This window comes from Prinia subflava, chromosome 8 (genome assembly GCF_021018805.1).
Source record: "Prinia subflava isolate CZ2003 ecotype Zambia chromosome 8, Cam_Psub_1.2, whole genome shotgun sequence".
In the NCBI taxonomy this organism is placed as follows: Eukaryota; Metazoa; Chordata; class Aves; order Passeriformes; family Cisticolidae; genus Prinia; species Prinia subflava.
The window spans coordinates 36,474,612-36,492,152 of record NC_086254.1 but is presented as its reverse complement, the minus strand read 5'-3'; the positions used below and the strand labels follow the sequence as shown (position 1 = coordinate 36,492,152).

Sequence of the window (17,541 nt, the reverse complement as noted above, 5' to 3'; positions counted from 1 at the left end):
TGTCCTCAGAGAGGGAGAAGCCATGACTTCCCTGGGCAGCCTGTTCCAGTGCTCTGCCACCCTCCATGGAAGGAAGATTTTCCTCATGCTGAGATAGAACTTCATGTATTTTGGTTTGTGCATTACTCCTTGTCCTGTTGCTGCATACCAGTAAACACTAAACAGAGTCTGGCACCATCCTCTGGACACCCACCCTTGAGATACTGATATGTAATGAGGAGATCTCCTCTCAGTCTTTTCTACACTGTGTTCAAAACATTTTTAACATAGCTGAAAGCACTCTCTGTGTCAACTTTCATCTGCTTCAAATGGCTAAGCTCAAAGCAAGTCCTGTGTTTTAATAAGAGAATTTGTAAAACAGGACTGCAAACCTCTACATTAGACCTTCTGTGCTGCTTGGTAATTTTTAGTAGTGAATTCTACTGTAGTCCGTAATTACCTTCTTTTATCTGATTCTGCAGGTGCAATGTTAAATATTGTTCAGGATTCAGCACTGCTAGAAGCCATTGGCTGTCAGATGGAAATGGTGAGTATTTTTTGTTTATGAAGTTATTTCTTCAGAAGAATGCATTCCTCACATTACCTGCTACTGAAAGGGGCTCAGGTAGCATCATGAGGTTTGATCTTTCATATCTGAGAGCATGGGGAACTCAGAAATTTTCTCATCTCTCTAAACTGCCTTTCACTTTGCAGAATGGTGGTGAAAACAACCTCTTCAAAAGCCACAGTCGCACTAATAGTGGCATTAGCACTGCAAGCGGTGGCAGCACAGAGCCCACAACACCTGACAGTGAGCGGCCAGCACAGGCCCTTCTGAGGGATTATGGTAAGGTTAGGTCTTTGGAAAACCCCGTCATGGTATGCCAGGTTGATGTTTTCTGGCTTTTCTGTTCTAGTTCTAGCTAAAGCATTAATGTGCCCAGGTGTTTGAAGCCAGGGGGATAGCCTAGCTGTGTGCTGCAAGTCTGCACTCACATGTGCCCTTCTAGTGGTTGTCTTAACCCTACTAAAGGACTCTTAACATTTTCAAAATCAGAATGTAAAAGCTTTTGAAAAAGGTGTTGGCAAACTTTAACTTATGTTTTCAATACACTTAGTTTCTGTCAACAAGAATGGGATATATGTACACCAAGTGTAAATTAATCACTTCATTCATTTTGATAGCATTCCAAATGCTCACCTGACCTCTGCAGCACCTTTTCCTAAATCAAATTTAAAGAACATTTCAAGGACTCTGGCTTTTTATAGAGCTAATAAGCAGGATGCTTGTGATATGTCATATGTTATAACAATAGAATTTAGTAATTAATTTCACTTGGCTATGTCTTGTGCAGTCCATTTTTGACTCTCTGTAGTATAATCTGTGTTCTAAATCTGTGTGTGGTAAGCTGTCATGATCCTGCAGTTTCATTTACTCCTTTGGTCTTTAGTTTAACTGATTTGGCCAATTAAATGTGAGAACAAATCACCTTTATTGTAGCCTAGACTGACATATCTATGATCACCAACCAAAAATGTTTGGTGGTGTGTTTTTTATCTAGTTCTGTAAATAGCAAGAGGAGGGGTATTACCAGGAAAGGCTTCAGTATATCCTAGGGATTCATCTAAGCATGTTGGTGCTTTCCCTACAGGATTTGCTTGTTTGAAATTATCAAAGTTCTAGTTTTCTGCACACCATTTGAATTGTATGTTTAATTTATGTAGGTTTTCATTGACAAGTGCTTGTAAAAATATTCATTTGTAAGATTTAAAAAAATCTTCTAAATATTTGAGTTACAGAGTCTTCATACCATGACATAACTTGAAATATATTTTTGTAGTATATTCATTTTACTGGATTTTTTAAAATTTCCTGTGCACAGAAGGTAAGATTGTAAGGAGCTTATGTAAAGAGTTTGTGTTTCCACTGGATGCTTCAAACAAGAGAAAATTGAAAACAAGATGGTCTATTGTTACTGTTTAGCCATAGTAGACTCTTGAATCTGCTCCTGGTGTGACATTGGACATAGTTCTTGAGTATTAAATCAGGTAATTTAAATTTGGGGAAGGATATGCTTTATCTGTCATAGTTCTTATGTCTCTATAACTAGTCATTGAGCAGTTTTTTTTATTTCTGACATTATTTCGTATACTTCAATTTTAATAAGTACAGATAGTATTTATATTTTGTAGTATTTTGAAGTGGAAACAATTAATACTTAAAATGTTTCTATTTTTAATTTTGAGTTAGAGGTTCAAGGAAACAGAAGGTTAAAAATAATTGTTTCTCTAGCACTGATTCTTTCATTATCTATGTCTGTTGAACAAGTGCAGCTTTTGATAAACATTAGGTGTGGAAAGAATGGTTAACTTCTGACACAGATATCTGAAATCATGTGTGCTCCTTAGTCCCTCAGTACAGCTACTAATGTATAATTTACATTACCAATGCCTATATTTTCCAGAGACTAAAAGACATAACGTGACAGACAATTTTTAAATATAATAGCAAAACCTGAAGCTGGCTGTTCTGCTGCTGAAATGCAGCAGAGCTATGGGATTATTAAAAATGTCTTAAAAAAATTAAATTGAGATAGCTGATCTGAATGGCTTTGTATAATGCCTGGAGAGTACGTGAGGGAGTTAGCCTTTGCAAAAGGCATCAACCCAGTTTTGAGATGGTTAGAGTTTATTTTATGTCTGTATTGTGGCTGCTTTGCCTTGTGCCTGTGCTTTGCTTTTTGTCACTAATGCTTAGTTATTTTCCCTCCCTGTGGTGTGTGGTTTTGGGGTTATATCCTAGCTCTTCATACAGATACAGCTGCTGGATTGCTGATCCGCAGCATTCACCTGGTAACGCAAAGGCTCAACTCCCAGTGGAGGCAGGACATGAGTATCTCTCTGGCTGCCCTGGAGCTGCTCTCTGGACTGGCAAAGGTGAGATATGCAGCTTGGTGTGCTTGGTGTACTTTGGCCCCTTCTCACAGGGTGGTTGCAGTCCTGCAACCTGGGTGAAAGTCATGCCACAAAACAGATTTCTGTGGCTGATTTTGTCAGCAACTATTCTGTTAGAAATGAAAAAGAAACAACACTGCTGTTGTAGGTGGTTTTCTCCCTCTGTAAATGTACTGTGGCTCAAAGGACATGTGGCCTGGGAATGCCTTTTAGCTGGAACTTCTTTTGTACCACTTTTGGCCTTTCTTCTCATCTTGGAAATAGTTTTTAAAGCTTGACAAAATGTAGTGTATTGCTAATATGAAGTCTTGCCTTCTTCAGAGCTTTATGTGCACACAATTCTTCATTCAATACAAATAACTCAAGCTACTTGGTAGGGGAGAAGAGTTGAGATGCACAATGCCCCTTTCTGCCTGAGAGCTCTTGTGTCCAGGCTAGACTTCATGGCCTTTGTTAAGCAAAAACCCAGTGTATTTAGAGCAGTTATGATAACCAGGTGTGACAATTCAGCATTTCCTGTCATCATCTCCCAGGAACTCAACAGATCTCTTCTAATGTGTGTCTCAGGCAGTTTTTAGAGCATTATGTCAGCACTAAGCCATATTGGATTGGGTGTTTGTTCACTCTTGCAGTAGCATGAACTGAAGAATGTATCTGAAAGTGTTCTGAAATGAATTAATGTGTATTATTGGATCTTACAGAGCACCATACAGAACTAGAGCTTTCTGCAGCTTTTGTGGTTAAGTCAGGGTCTTCTTAGCTTGGTTTGAGTTTTTTTCTTGCAGGGTTATGGGAATGTGGAAATACAGTATCTCTACAAATGTATCCCCACGTTAATGCTAAATATTATAGTCTTTGTATAACTCTCATGGAACTGAAGTAATTCTTGCCCTGGAGTATCTTTCCCCTTTACAAAAAAGTGGGAAAAAAAAGAGATCACTTCTTCGTGCACAACTACTCTGGGGACTTGTTCTGCTTGTATCTTTGGAGGTGATATATCCAAAGCCTTTCTCGGGTAGGGGCTGCCCTGTCTTGTTTCAGTTCAGCACCAGTTATTAGTGAGACTTAGAAAAGTCAAAAATTTTGTTTCCTGCAGGAGTGCTGGTTCACAAACCTGCCTTTCATAAGCTCATCTTGAGGAGACTCTGCTGTAGATCTTGAGCTTCTGAAGGATGTTGTAGCTAAATCCTGGGGCTCTGAATTGCCACTACTATCTGTGGAGTACAGCTGCCAGACTTCAATGCTGGCACCAGGAAGTCCATCCACCTTCCTGCTTGGCTAAGCATGGTCAGATGCTACAGAGTAGAAAAATCCATCTGTTCCTGTGCTAAGTCACAAGCTGTGACTAAGAGAAAAGAGAAATTCAGTTCTTTAGCCTTACAGTCCAGATCCTCATAGCTCATTGTGCTGTTTCTTGACCTTCTTGTCTGTAGCCTTGCTCTGTGAAGCCCTGAGCTGGGAAAGAAGCAGAGGGAGGTGTTTGCAGTGAATTTTGGGGAAGAGTTATGGGGTTTTTTTCAGTCTGCTCTTCCTAGAATGGCTTTTTTGTTCCTTTTACCAGTGGTGAAAGTTATTGTGCTGAGAATATGTCTAGGGGAAAGTTACTTGAGCAGAATGAAGCCCTGTGGAAGGGAGACTTGGCAGTGAGTGGTTTCTTGGAGGTACAGTCTCCGGGTTGATGTTCCCAGAGATTCCCCTCGGGGCGGCCGTTCCCCGAGGTGGTGAAATCTTCCCCAGGGTTGCTGTTCCCTGGGTATTTCCCTGGGGTTGCTGTTCCCCAGGATAATAAGGTTTTCTGTCTTCTCTTTGCCCTGAGCGTTTCACACTGAAGGCAGAGACGACACTGTGAGTCCAGCAGCTCAAGTTATCAAGGTTGTTTATTTCATATTATCTAACAGTTCTTGTTCGGCTTTGCAAGGCGTCCCCAGCCAAGCAAGACACGCCGTTGGACTGGCGCTGGGCTGCCGCTGGACTGGGCCAGATCAGAGAGCCCCGTACCTTATGTACCGTACCCCCGACCCAACCACAGTCCAAGACGTATTTATTGTTTACAGAACATTACCAATACTAACTTGCTACGCTAACATGTCAGTTCTATTCTAAACCAATCTCTAAAGTCCAAATCAGCAAAAGATGGGGGATGAGAACAAGAACAAGGAAACTAGGGGCCACTCCCCAATTCCTCCATCTTGTCCTCTCAGCCCCGTATACTATGAATCCTAATCTCTATATTCATACTCTATGACAAACTACTATCTACTTCTAAATTCTTAGGATCTGTGATTCTTCCTTCATGTGAGCATTCACTTCCATGGATAGAAGCCAGAATCAGAGTCCTTCTGGGCTCTGTGGGAGGCTGGCTGGCCCCCTTGTACAGATCCCAGACCCCCCTGTACAGCCCCCTGACTCTCCAGGGCTGTCAGAGGGATCCTCTGGACTCCAACAGTACAGAATGGATTACTAGAGCTGAAGAAGAGTCATTTGTGGAAAAAAATTTCAATACTGCAAATTCAGCTTATTTTTGGGTTCTTACCAAGCCACACTGGGTACCACTCCTGCTCTTTGAAACCAAGCCATACAATGTGGTCACACCTCAGTGCAGCATTTCTTTACTTTTAGTTTCAATATCCATCACTGTTAAATAATTTTACATGCAATTTTAAGCTGTAATCAAAAAAGAGCTCAACTGTTTATTGCTGTTCCTTAAAACTGAATTTAGAACATTTTCAAAAATTGTTTTTTCTCTCGAAGATTTTTGTGGTGAAATTCTCACCCTGTTGCCCTTGTTGACACAGGTGAAGGTGGTGGTCGATCCCTCGGATCGGAAGCGCGCAATCAGCTCCGTGTGCAGCTACATTGTGTACCAGTGCAGTCGCCCAGCCCCACTGCACTCCCGGGATCTGCACTCCATGATCGTGGCAGCTTTCCAGTGCCTTTGTGTCTGGCTCACGGAGCACCCCGACATGCTGGATGAGAAGGTCAGAGTCTCCAGTGCATAGATTTTGAGTGCTGCATCTGAAATGCCTTTTGTGCCCAACCTGTCTGTTCTCGATACTTTAAATTAGTGTGGTTTGCTTAGCTTTCTTAAGAGTTTCAAAAATGGTTTCTGTCCAAAATACTTCTGAACTTTAGTTCCTGGTCTTTATTCACCAATACAGTTCTTGGCTTTGAAATTACCTTTATAGTTACAGCAGTGTCTCAATCTTTCTTTTTTCTTTGTAAAACTTGAAGAAGAGAGAAGAGAAAGAACCTGGCAAAAACCAAAAGAGAAATATAGAAATGCATGGGATAACCCATAGCTACCTGCTGTAGGTAGCCATGAGTCTCCTCATTTCTCAGCTCTTACCTGACTAAAGCATTTTCTAGGCTTAACAGAATTCCTTTGATGCTAATATTTTGATAATCAAAGTTTGTTTCACCGATTTTTCTAGAAACTGAGCAAAGCATAGCTCAATATAAGGTGGAATTTACTTGGGAAGCTTGAGAAGAGCAGGAAATTAGAGACAAGTTTTCAATTGCCTTCTGCCCTGCTGCTTAAGAAAAAATAAAAAAAATTTGAATGCACATTTTTATTGTTAGTCTTTTTCAGAGCCAACTTAGTGATCTTTCTGTGTTTTTAGAGATAATAGATATGTTTGTATTATGTAATATTTTGTTACCTTTTTTAGATAGTACATTACATATCTTTATATTTTGTTTATTCTGCAACATAGAAAACTGTATTTATATTTTAAAAAAGAAGATTGAAAACCCACAAGCAGAACTTTAAATAAAGATGCTTTCTGCATGTGCCTTGGAGTACTGGCATGGCAGTAGGTGACTGCGATAAGATAGGTTCCCTGGATGTGGAACAGGTTGTGTTGAATTAGTTGCATAGTGCTTTATTCCATTTCATTATGGTCTTCTTTATTTCAATTTACCACTATAAGGAGATAGTGTTACATACTGTGTGCATTATGTACTGAACACTGAGTAGCTCGTTCCTGAGTCATGATAGTCATATGAGAACCTTTCCCTGCGTTTGCAAGTATTAAAAATGCAGCTTTCCAGCTGCCTTCTCTTATATTTGCTTAAAATTTCACCTGCTGTATTGCTACTCTGTAAACTCCTGCTGCAATTCTTTGTGGGCAATCTTTTCAGCTCCAGGCTGGTTAATTTTGCTCTGTTAGAAAACTTCAATTTTTCTCTTCACCTTTTATTCTATCAACAATGAATAAATATAAGGAAGGACAAAGGGCAAGACACAGAACCCTGTCTGGTTTCTAGTGGTACAGCCTGACCAGTCATGTTCAGTTTTAGTCACTTATTTATTCAGGAGAATTCTTTCTTTGTTACTCCGTAGCTCAAGCCATGAGATCTGAACCTTTGTTGTAGTAATCTGAATATTTTCAATGGGTGATTTTTTTTCTGCACAGCACTGTGCATCATATCTGTGCTTCTATTGAGTGTTGGCCTCTCCTGTAATAGATTTGTTGAAGCTTTTACAATGTACTTTTAGAATGTTCTTATTTTTCTCTTGGTGAATTAGATACCATGATGTATTTTACTAATGAAAGATGTTGGCAATTGAAAAATTTAGAAAAGGATTTCTTGCAGTTTTCCAGAAGAGTTAATTCTTGTGGTCCTTAGAACTTAAAACTTCTGCAAAGAGTCACAGAAGTGGGTTTATTGTCTCTAAGTATGTTTACATTTTTCAGTTGCATTCATAATAGTCCTCTTGGCAATTTGGTATGTATGCAATGAAATACATTGTGTGTATTTATTCATTCAGGGAACTTTTTACCATTAGAGTATAAATAGATAATATAAGTACAAATCTATAAACAGAAAAAAAACCCTGTTCTATAGCAAATACAATCTTATTTTAACAGTGTTGGAGTAAACTGCCTTTATTTAAAGAGCTCGTGTTACCTGCAATGTTTTTTTTTACTTAATGATTTATCACTGTTGCCCTGAGGTTTTGGATATGTTTATCCAAGTAGTTCTGCTTCAAGGTGGTTCTTGTGTTTTAGGATTGTTTAAAAGAGGTACTGGAGATTGTGGAGCTGGGCATTTCAGGGAGTAAATCCAAAAACAGTGAACAAGAGGTCAAGTACAAAGGAGATAAGGAGCCAAACCCTGCATCCATGCGAGTGAAGGATGCTGCTGAAGCTACACTAACATGGTATGAAATTTGTCAGAGCACCTTAATGTTCAGTATTGCCTTGTCTGAGAGTGTTTAATAGGAAATTCGCAGCTGGTGATCTCTGATGTAACAAGAGTTTAAGAAGTTAGGCAGAAGTTCCCTCTCTTTGCCCTTTGGGCAGGACTGTTCTCTGCCTTAGATCTCTCCCCTTCCCCTTGCAGGTGTTAACAGAAAACAGATCCTTCTGGAGACTGTTTTCCCCTTGTGCTTTCTCTCTTCCTTGTACAGCAAAACCCAGACCCTCCTCCAGCCCTGGTGTTTTGTTCCCAGCCAGGCCTCTCTGCAGACAGCAATTCCCTCTCTCTTTCACTTACCCCAATGATCCTGTCTTCCCATTTCCTCTTCTCCTCAGCCTGACAACATATGCTGTCCCCACTCTGGTTAGGAAACTGATAAGCACTGTGTGACAGCAGGGAATGGCACAGGCAACACATGCTAGAGCAGGATGGGATGGCTTCCTACCCACAGTGTTGGGCTGTATTAATATATTTGAGAGATTCTGCTGGAAATGCAGTAACAGATAATGTGTGGGTTGGGGAGGGGAAGCACCGAGAGGAAAATTGGGATTTGCTCCAGAGAAGCTGGAAAGCACTGTGTTATGGGCTGAACAGCATGGTGGCAGACAGGACAGATTGAGGATGGGAAGGATAAATGTTTTGCAAAAGGCAATAGCTGCTTTCTTTTTTGCTCTGCTTTGGAATCCAACTGTTATAAACATTGCTGTTAGTAAAAAGAACTGTGTAATTTCCAAGAAAAAGTAACTACTCTTTGGAACTTGTGGACAAATCCGTATTATTGCCTGAAACTCTTAATTTAGAAAGATGAAACTGTTTTCACAGTAAAGTGGAAAAGGGTGTGGGGAGGGCAATCAATAGACTTAATTTTGCTCTGGATGTTGGTGTTAAGGGTGTAAAGTCCTGACTTAGATCATGTGAACTTCAGTCTGACACTGGACAACTCTTATTACTGGTTACTGCCATAGAAATTTTCAATTTCTAATAGTTAGTGAGATCCTGTACAACTTCAAATGATTTAAAACAATGCTTCTAGGGGCCTCCTAAGGCTGTGGCTCCAAGAAGGTAAGCACTGTTGGACCCCACCTGAAGGCTTTCTTTCTGGGAAGATTGCCATATGTGATAGTTGTGCTTGTGTGATCCTGGACCTTTTAGGGCCCAACTCCTTAAGGGGTTTTTAAGTTACTGTAATCTGTACTTGAAGAAAGCAGAGGCAATTGTAACTAGTGCACTGCTATGTCTATCCTGCTTGTTGATATGAAAGGACTAAAGTATGGATGATTGGAGAAATAATGTTTTAAAAATTAACATAAAGCTATGGAAGTGTACAGATTTTCAGGCTTTAAAGCATGTCTTAATATCTTTATAACCCAGGTTATAAATAAGCTTGTTCTATAGGCAGAATACCTTTCTTTGTAGGTTTTCATGCATGTTTTTCTGATGGTGCTGTTTATCTTAAAACAACCTGATGGGCGAGGGCAGATGTGCCCTAATAATATAACTGCTAGGTCAAGATACAGCTCATACAGAATATGAGTGAAAGTTTGTGATTGGGTGGAACAGTTCACTTAATCTGTCATAACTCTCAACCTTTTTCTCACTTGCAGCATTATGCAGTTACTTGGAGCATTTCCTTCTCCTAGTGGTCCTGCTTCTCCTTGCAGCTTGGTGAATGAAACCACATTAATTAAATATTCCCGTCTCCCTACCATAAACAAGCACAGCTTCCGTTACTTTGTTTTGGATAACAGTGTCATCTTGGCCATGTTGGAGCAGCCTCTAGGGAATGAACAGAGTAAGTTCAGATTTCCCATTTCGTTCTTTCTCAGGCTAAAACTTTCTGTATGGAGCTTCAAAATAAAGGTACTTCATGAAGTGTCTCTCACATTTTAGGGGCTTTCCTTTCTGTGGGTGGGCACACAGAGCAGAGTGTTGCTCTGGGATGAAGTGCTGGAAATAACTTTATTGTCACTGATAATGAAACATGCACAAGCCTGCCCAAGTTGTTCATGCAGCTGTCAAAGTCTTTCAACCAGGTAGATCATATTTCATCAGCAGCATTCAAGGCTGCTGACTGCCCTTGAAATAATGGGTGATGAACAAAAGTGGTAACTTTACATTTTGAAACATCCTTGTTCATACAAGAATACAAATGTAAAGACTGTAGGAGACTTGATAGGGATAAATGCTTAACATATGGTTAGTATGTCTCCTTTATGCTTGCACCATTGCTGCTGCTTGCTTTAGGCCTCCTATTACTACATATTTCTGTGGGTGCTTTCAGCTCAGGTGGTTTTGGTTGCTTAGGAGCTGTTACAACTTTCTCATGTCTGATCCTGTGCTGTCAATGACAGCTCTGTAAAGGAGATTTGTTACAGGGTGATGGCTTTCACAGCTGAGTCTAACTCATTTCAACCTCACAGAGTTTGACCATCAGGAATTTATTATAAAAATCTGGTGTTATATGATGCTTTGAACAGAATAACTGATCTCCTGTAAATCTTCACATGTCATGGTGTTACCTAATAGAAGAGATGAAAATTCCTTAGCATGCTACCTCAGTTAAAGACTAACTTAGGTTAGAGCTGATGTGCTGCCCCCAATATATTTTCCTCATCTCTAGCTAGGATGGAGCCTAAAAACTAGTCTTGAAAGCAGAAATTGCACAGAACTGCATGAACTGGTGCTGAGAAGTTGAGTTGTAGTTTAGAGTGCTCTGACCATGTTGAGAATCACTGAATAGATCTTGCAGGAGGTGATAATGCTGGGAGCCACTGCCACATGTCCACCCCCAGTCAGTGTTGGAGCAAATGTGTTCCTGACTGGAGTGGATTAGAGTGTGCTAGAATGGCTAAGCAATCTTCATCGTCACTCTGCCTCTGCTAAATGTGTTACTGTGGAATCTGCAAAGCTGTTGGAATCATAAATTAGATTATCTTTTCTTGCTATGTATAACTTGCTTATAAATCCCTTTTGAATTACGAGATTAACTGAAATAATGCATAAGTATGTCAGACCAGTTCTGAGGCAGATCGCGGAAGTGACTGACTGAGGAGCTGCTTTGGGTTCTGTCTGTATGTGTGCTTATGTTCAGGCTGTGTTGCACCCTGAGCTTCCCAGGGAATACTGCGGAAGGAATAGAGTTCTGCTAGTTACCTGATGGTGCCACTGTGTGGTTTATGTGCACAAAAGATAAATGCAAATACTTCCAAGAAGAAAAGCTTATGATGAAGTATGATGATCCCATTCCAAGGTGACTAATATCGGTAGCCTTTTAAATCTTGAAGGAAGACTGAAATCCCTGCAATCACCGTTGTGCCAGTAGAAGGGCACCTCAGGGCTCTGTAGTCTGACCTCCTGCTGTAGACAAGGCCAGCACTGGATTTGGACCAGGATAATACAATCAGATGTTGCCCAACTGGATCTTGCAAAGTGGAACAACTTCTCTGTGTCCCTGTTCTTTGTGGGGAAAAATTCCATGCTGTGGAGTCAGAATCTTCTGAGCCTTTTTTTGACCATTGTCTTTTGTCCTTCCACTGTTCTTACTGCTGTTATTCGTGAGGAACTTTTGCAGAAGGTCATAGAAGCATCATGGAATTGGTATCTCCATGTGGTCATTGTCCCACCTAAACAGGCAGTGACTGGACAATCTTCTTTGATTTCCTTGGAGGTGTTTTGGAGAGAAATGGTGATCTGCATGAATTTGGATGAAAGTTGCTTTTAGTGATGGAACTGAGCTGGCAAGTATTGAACTGACAAAGTAGACTAGCACTTTACTGCTGCAGGGAGATTTGCTTGCTTCTTACCAGGACTTTTCTTTAGGGCCAGGGAGGAGATAACCATGGAAGCAAAACCTTTGCTGTCATGCCTGCATTTTCTTATTGAATGATTACACAGCGATCTGTTTGCAGTATATGATGATGTCTTATTCTCTTAACCCATGTGCTTTGCAGATGACTCTTTCCCCTCTGTCACCGTTTTGATCCGTGGGACATCTGGAAGATTTGCGTGGGCCCAGCAGCTCTGTCTTTTACCAAGAGGAGCTAAAGCAAATCAAAAGGTCTCTATCAAAGCCTGTAAAGAAATCTTTAACTTAGAGATGTTCAGCAGAAATTCCACTAATGTGAGACAGCCCCCCAGAGCTGGTGATTATACATTAAGGCTGAGCCATGGGGCCTTTAGCTGTAGGTAATGTGCCATATCTCTGGTGACTCTTTACCACGTGTGATTAATGTTAACTACAAGCTGTGAAAGTGCTGTTGGTTTCTCTACTTGCAGACTTGCTTAAGGGTGGGGACATTCTTCTTTTCTTTTTTTCTGAAAGCAACTTCTGAAGTGATGGGGTAAGGCACAATGTATTTAGCGTGTAGGCAGGAATGTTGGTGCTAGTTTTTAGGTGTCAGGCAAAGAAAGCCCTTGCAGCAAAGGGAGTGAAGTCTGGAGGTGTAGAATGTAGTGCTGAAGAGAGAACAGGTCTTCAAGCTATAAAGCATGATATTGCAAAGATGGCTGTAAACCTGCTGTGAAAAAAATTATCTAGGTGAACTCTAGAACAGCTCTGGAGAGGTATGGTGAAGGAGAAATACCTCAGTTTTATTTTACAGTAAAATTTCTTACTGCAGGTATCTAATGAAGCATATACTCTTGTCATGAAAATTTCTGTCTGTGAACTTTTCCGATTCTTTAAACTCTTCCCATGACCCTCAGTCAAAGAAAGACAGTAATGTAGCTGAAATGAGGGCTTGTCAGTCTCAGCTGCTGTGTTCACATTTAGATGAATGTGGTCTCTGTGGAGCAGCCTTTGGGAAGACCATCCAGGATGTGTTTGGAGCTCTGCTATCTCTGGAGATGAGACCCTTGGTTAAATAATCTCAGTCCAGCTGTGCTACCTCCTACACTAAAGGACAAGCCATGATCTGACTGCTGACCTCCTCACCAGTTTTAAGAGAACTTTTCAAACTTGAAGGCATTCTATAACATAATTGTTAATGGTTTTGTCCTTTTGAAATGTAATCAGTAGTAAACTTAGTAGTAAACTTAAAAAACAACACTGAAGATGCAATGAAAGATCTTGCTTGCTTGGAGCTGATGCACCTCTAAACCTGCACCTAGATCGTTTGTTGCTTTCCTTGGCAACTTGAAGTTTGGAATTACATAATGACAGTACAGAACATGATGTAGTAGCAATGTCAGAATTGCATTATAATCCATGATGCAAGTCCTTTGGCTATTCTGGCAGTGCATCTCCTGACCCACAGCATTGCTGCTCTCTTTGAGTCCTTGGCTTGTTGTGATTATCACAGTCAGGAGGATTGAAATGGAGCTTCTCAAATACTTGCCAGCTTTCTCTGAATACAGTTAGAACGGCTGAAAATAATATGTTGCCATGCGAGCTTGCCGTTTTGGGGGGGTTTGCAACCTTTTACAGGCTAGATGCTTAGCAGGGTTCATAGATTTCAAAATGGACAGTTGTGTCTTTTTAAAATTTACAGTCACGTTTTTAATACATGTCTATTAGTTTAAAGTATTTAATGTTTTTTAATGATGCTGCTCAGTAATAGATTAGTGTAGTTCTAGTGGGGACAGCAGAGGAAATGTTTTTCATCTGTTATAGTCTTGTATAGTGATGCAATACCTTGAATGTAAAAGCAACCTTTTTTTGTCAGACATTTGTACCAGAACCTCGACCAGCTCCTAAAAATGATGTTGGGTTGAAATACAGTGTGAAACACCGCCCTTTTCCTGAAGAAGTGGACAAGATTCCATTTGTGAAAGCTGACTTGAGCATTCCTGATTTACATGAAATTGTGAATCAGGAAGTAAGTAACTGTCTCTGACTTGATTTTGTTCTTGGGGTTCTTTTCTGAGAGTCGTGCACTTACGTCTTACTGTAAATAATTTTACTGTTTTGCTTTTCCAATTTCATATTAGAGGAATAATAACCTCTGCAAATTAGTTAAATCTATGCACTCCTCCAGGAAGATGCCAGTGCTTTGGATGTGTTATTTGGTAACCACTGCTCAACATGTTTTATTACTGATCCTAATGTCCTGTAGGAAGCAATGACTTCCACTTTGTTGCTTCTTCTGGGGAAACGGAAGGGTCTTTTTTGGGACCTTCCTGGGGGAAGAAGAGAGTGCATGTCTCAAATATTTTAAAGTTTCACAGGATCTAATTTGGTTTAGTTTCTGTTCTCTTGAATAGGGGAAGCCATAGCTCATACTGGATATTCACAGAGCTCTCCTATGCCAACAGGGTGTTTAGGTGCTCATTTTGCAATGTTGCAAGGTCTTTTTGAAAGTGTTTTAGTAACCATTCTGATGGTGGACTGCAGCAGCTGCTGTAGGGCTTTCCTAAATGATGGAACTGTTTTCTTAGTGGATCTTTGATTTTGGTGACATCAGCAGTTCATGCAATGTTTTCCAGCTTGAAGAGCGCCATGAGAAGCTGAGGAATGGCATGGCTCAGCAGATTGTCTTTGAGACTTCCATAGATCAGAGAAGTGAAGAGGAGTGGCGGAAGAAGAGCTTTCCTGATCCCATCACTGAGTGTAAGCCCCCGCCACCAGCACAGGAGTTCCAGACCGCACGTTTGTTCCTCTCTCACTTCGGGTTCCTCTCGTTAGAGGCACTGAAGGTGATCTGATACCTCTTGGTGTTGTCCAATTCCTCCTGTTCCCATGTTACCTGGCTTGACAAAAGGGGAAAAATAAGTTTTGTTAGTGGAAGATCAGCCGTGTAGTTCCAGCTATTGTTCAGCTGCAGTATAATCAAATCAAGTGATAGATTCCAGTATTCCAGGATTAAGAGCAGGGTTGTAAAAGGCTGGGCTTCAAGTTGAACATGCTCTGAAGAGGTGTCTGTGTCTTTGTTTACAGTGGATGCATAAGCCATCACACTCAAATGTTCACAATTAAAATTATTCCACAACTTGGGTTAGGTTTTGTAGTGATACTTGAAGGCTCTCTGAAATAAAACTGCCATAGAAGTTTTGCTTCAGAGATAGTTGTGCTGAATTGGTTTAATCATACATAAATACTTGGTACATAATAGATGTCGAAGTTTCTTTTTTAAATTAAAACAATTATTTTTTATCATATTCTTAATTTGAAAATCTGCCTCCTACCTGTGGATTCTCCCACGTCTTATTTATTTTCCCTCCAGAAAGCTGTCAGGAAAAGTAGACTATAGAGCATTTGCAAAAGTGATGTCTGAAAGTGCTCAGTATATTACATATTACTGATATTTAAGTTAATCTGAAACTGCATATGCCACTGTGTTCATAGCTGTGATACTCTGAAAGCATCTGCTGGTTTTGTTGTGTGCTCTTCTTGAGCAAAATACTATGTCTCTCACTGGCAAAGTACCACTTTTATTTAATGGAAGTGGAGTGCAACAGATTGTCAACCTGTTACACTTGCTGTTACTCATTTAGTGACAATATTATATCACATCAGAAATCCCTGTATAATTTTGCTCTTAGAGAAGGGAAGTAATCTTTTTGTATTTTAATGGATTGCCATTGAAGCCAAAGACCCTTCAATTAAGAAAGATGGGGTTTTAAACTGTTGAACTCTGTCTATTGGACAGGAACCTACTAACAGTCGTCTACCTCCTCACCTGATTGCACTTGACTCTGCTCTTCCTGGGTTTTTTGATGACCTTGGCTACTTGGATTTGTTACCTTGTCGTCCTTTTGATACTGTTTTCATTTTCTACATGAAGGCAGGCCAGAAAACTAGCCAAGAGGTAAGTGAAACTGTGGAGTGCCAACTAGTCTATATTGTCTTGTTTCTAGTAATTTCCAAGTGAGTAAAGTATCACTGCTGGTGACTAAAGTGGAGTGTCAGAACCAGAGCAAGCTACAAGTCACTGCATACTCCCTTCATCTGTAGGTTGAAGTACATTGCTCACACTTAGGATTATTGTAACAAATTTAATATATATTTTAAATATAGATAAGATATATATCAAAATATTAATAGTATTTATATTATCTGTTTTGTCCTTATTGTCCTTATTTGTAGAGTTCAAAGATTCAGATCAGAAAGGCATTTCAGCTTTGTTGGCTCAGCTTGCAGGGAAGGTTGCAGTTTGTTCCAGCAATGAGCAATGTCAAGGTAGTTTGGTTTCATTCTAATGTTAAACATATGTTAAAAGAATGGAAAACTTTCTCCAAGTAAGGAAGTATTATTGCATTGTAAGTCTTTATGCTATAATATTTAGATTCAAAGACGATTAGGTTAATCAGGTTAATTTGCACAAATCTAAGTAGTGACTTCTTTGTGACCTAGAAACTTGCTAAGAGGGTTAATGCGCTCATTAGGAAAGGATGTTTCTCTAGTACCGTCTCACTTCATTCATAACTCTCATAGTAAAAAGTAGAAGCGTGTCTTGCGTAAAAAATCATTGTGCCAACTCCTCATGTCACTGTGAATGCCCAGTTGTCAGAACACCACAGCACCTTCTACCTTGGTTGGGACACAACTCTTGAAACCAGGATCATCTGTGAGTGTTACAAATTGTCATTCAGAGTAGCCGGTGCAGGGTCTTTTCATCTGCAAAGTCAGCTATGAAACAAGATATGCTAGGTTTGCCTTTGAGCTGTGCGATGTGCACTTGCTGAGCTAGCAGAATGTTTATATGCTCTTATGGAGCTCATACGTCTTCCAACCCACTTACTCTGACTTGTTCTGAAGCACAGCTATGGTTTCAGTGTGCTCAGTAAAGAGGATTAATAATGATACTTCAATGCAGTGTGTGTAGTCACTGCTGAACACTGTATGAGGCGTTAGGATGAAGTGTCAGGACTATGTGACTACACAAAGCCTCAAGCCTGGAAGCTTTCCTTCCAGCACCCATCCCTGCAATTTCTGCTTTGTTTGGGCCTGTGTCCCAGTGTTCTGCCCCTGCACAAGCCAAAATGATTGATGCCTCTGCCACAAAACAAATTGCTGTATGGCCCAAAAGGGATGAATGGATTGTTTTTTTCCACCAGCCCCAATGGTTCTGGTACCCAAATCGCATGTGTACTTGTGTGCTGTTTGGTGAAGGGCTCAACTCTCACTTGGTCATAATGAGGTAAAAATTGCCTTAACATTTTGAAACATCCCAGATTTCTGTCAGAAGCAGAATTAAAGTTGAATGTGAACTGTACAGTGTGATGTTTGATTAAAGTGCACACTTTAATGCTGCTGAAAATTGTTTTGGAAGATCTGTTTCATCATTTAATGTGCTGTGAGGCCTGTTCTTTAAATCACTCTATGTTGTGTACAGGTGAGTAGAGGAAAATAGCCTTCTCCTCAAATTTTAGCTCAGTCTTATATTGAAAACTGTCTAGGAAACCCTTGTGTTGCCTTTGGTGCAAATGCAGGTTCTGCACTGACTACTTAGTGTTTTTTCTGATGAG

General features: G+C 40.2%; 1 protein-coding gene across 3 annotated transcripts in view; it reads left to right on the top strand.

Moving 5' to 3' along the window:
* RALGAPB (Ral GTPase activating protein non-catalytic subunit beta) overlaps window positions 1–17,541 on the top strand; it is a 66,890-nt gene that overhangs the window by 34,470 nt on the left and 14,879 nt on the right. For 2 of the 3 annotated variants that reach the window (XM_063404779.1, XM_063404777.1), the window contains 10 exons: window positions 462–526; window positions 694–826; window positions 2,783–2,916; window positions 5,730–5,912; window positions 7,947–8,098; window positions 9,741–9,928; window positions 12,087–12,193; window positions 13,800–13,952; window positions 14,560–14,769; window positions 15,723–15,881. In XM_063404779.1, the coding sequence (XP_063260849.1) occupies window positions 462–526; window positions 694–826; window positions 2,783–2,916; window positions 5,730–5,912; window positions 7,947–8,098; window positions 9,741–9,928; window positions 12,087–12,193; window positions 13,800–13,952; window positions 14,560–14,769; window positions 15,723–15,881 (1,484 nt within the window). The remainder of the gene's footprint in view (window positions 1–461; window positions 527–693; window positions 827–2,782; window positions 2,917–5,729; window positions 5,913–7,946; window positions 8,099–9,740; window positions 9,929–12,086; window positions 12,194–13,799; window positions 13,953–14,559; window positions 14,770–15,722; window positions 15,882–17,541) is intronic. The other variant, XM_063404778.1, reaches the window with a different exon arrangement.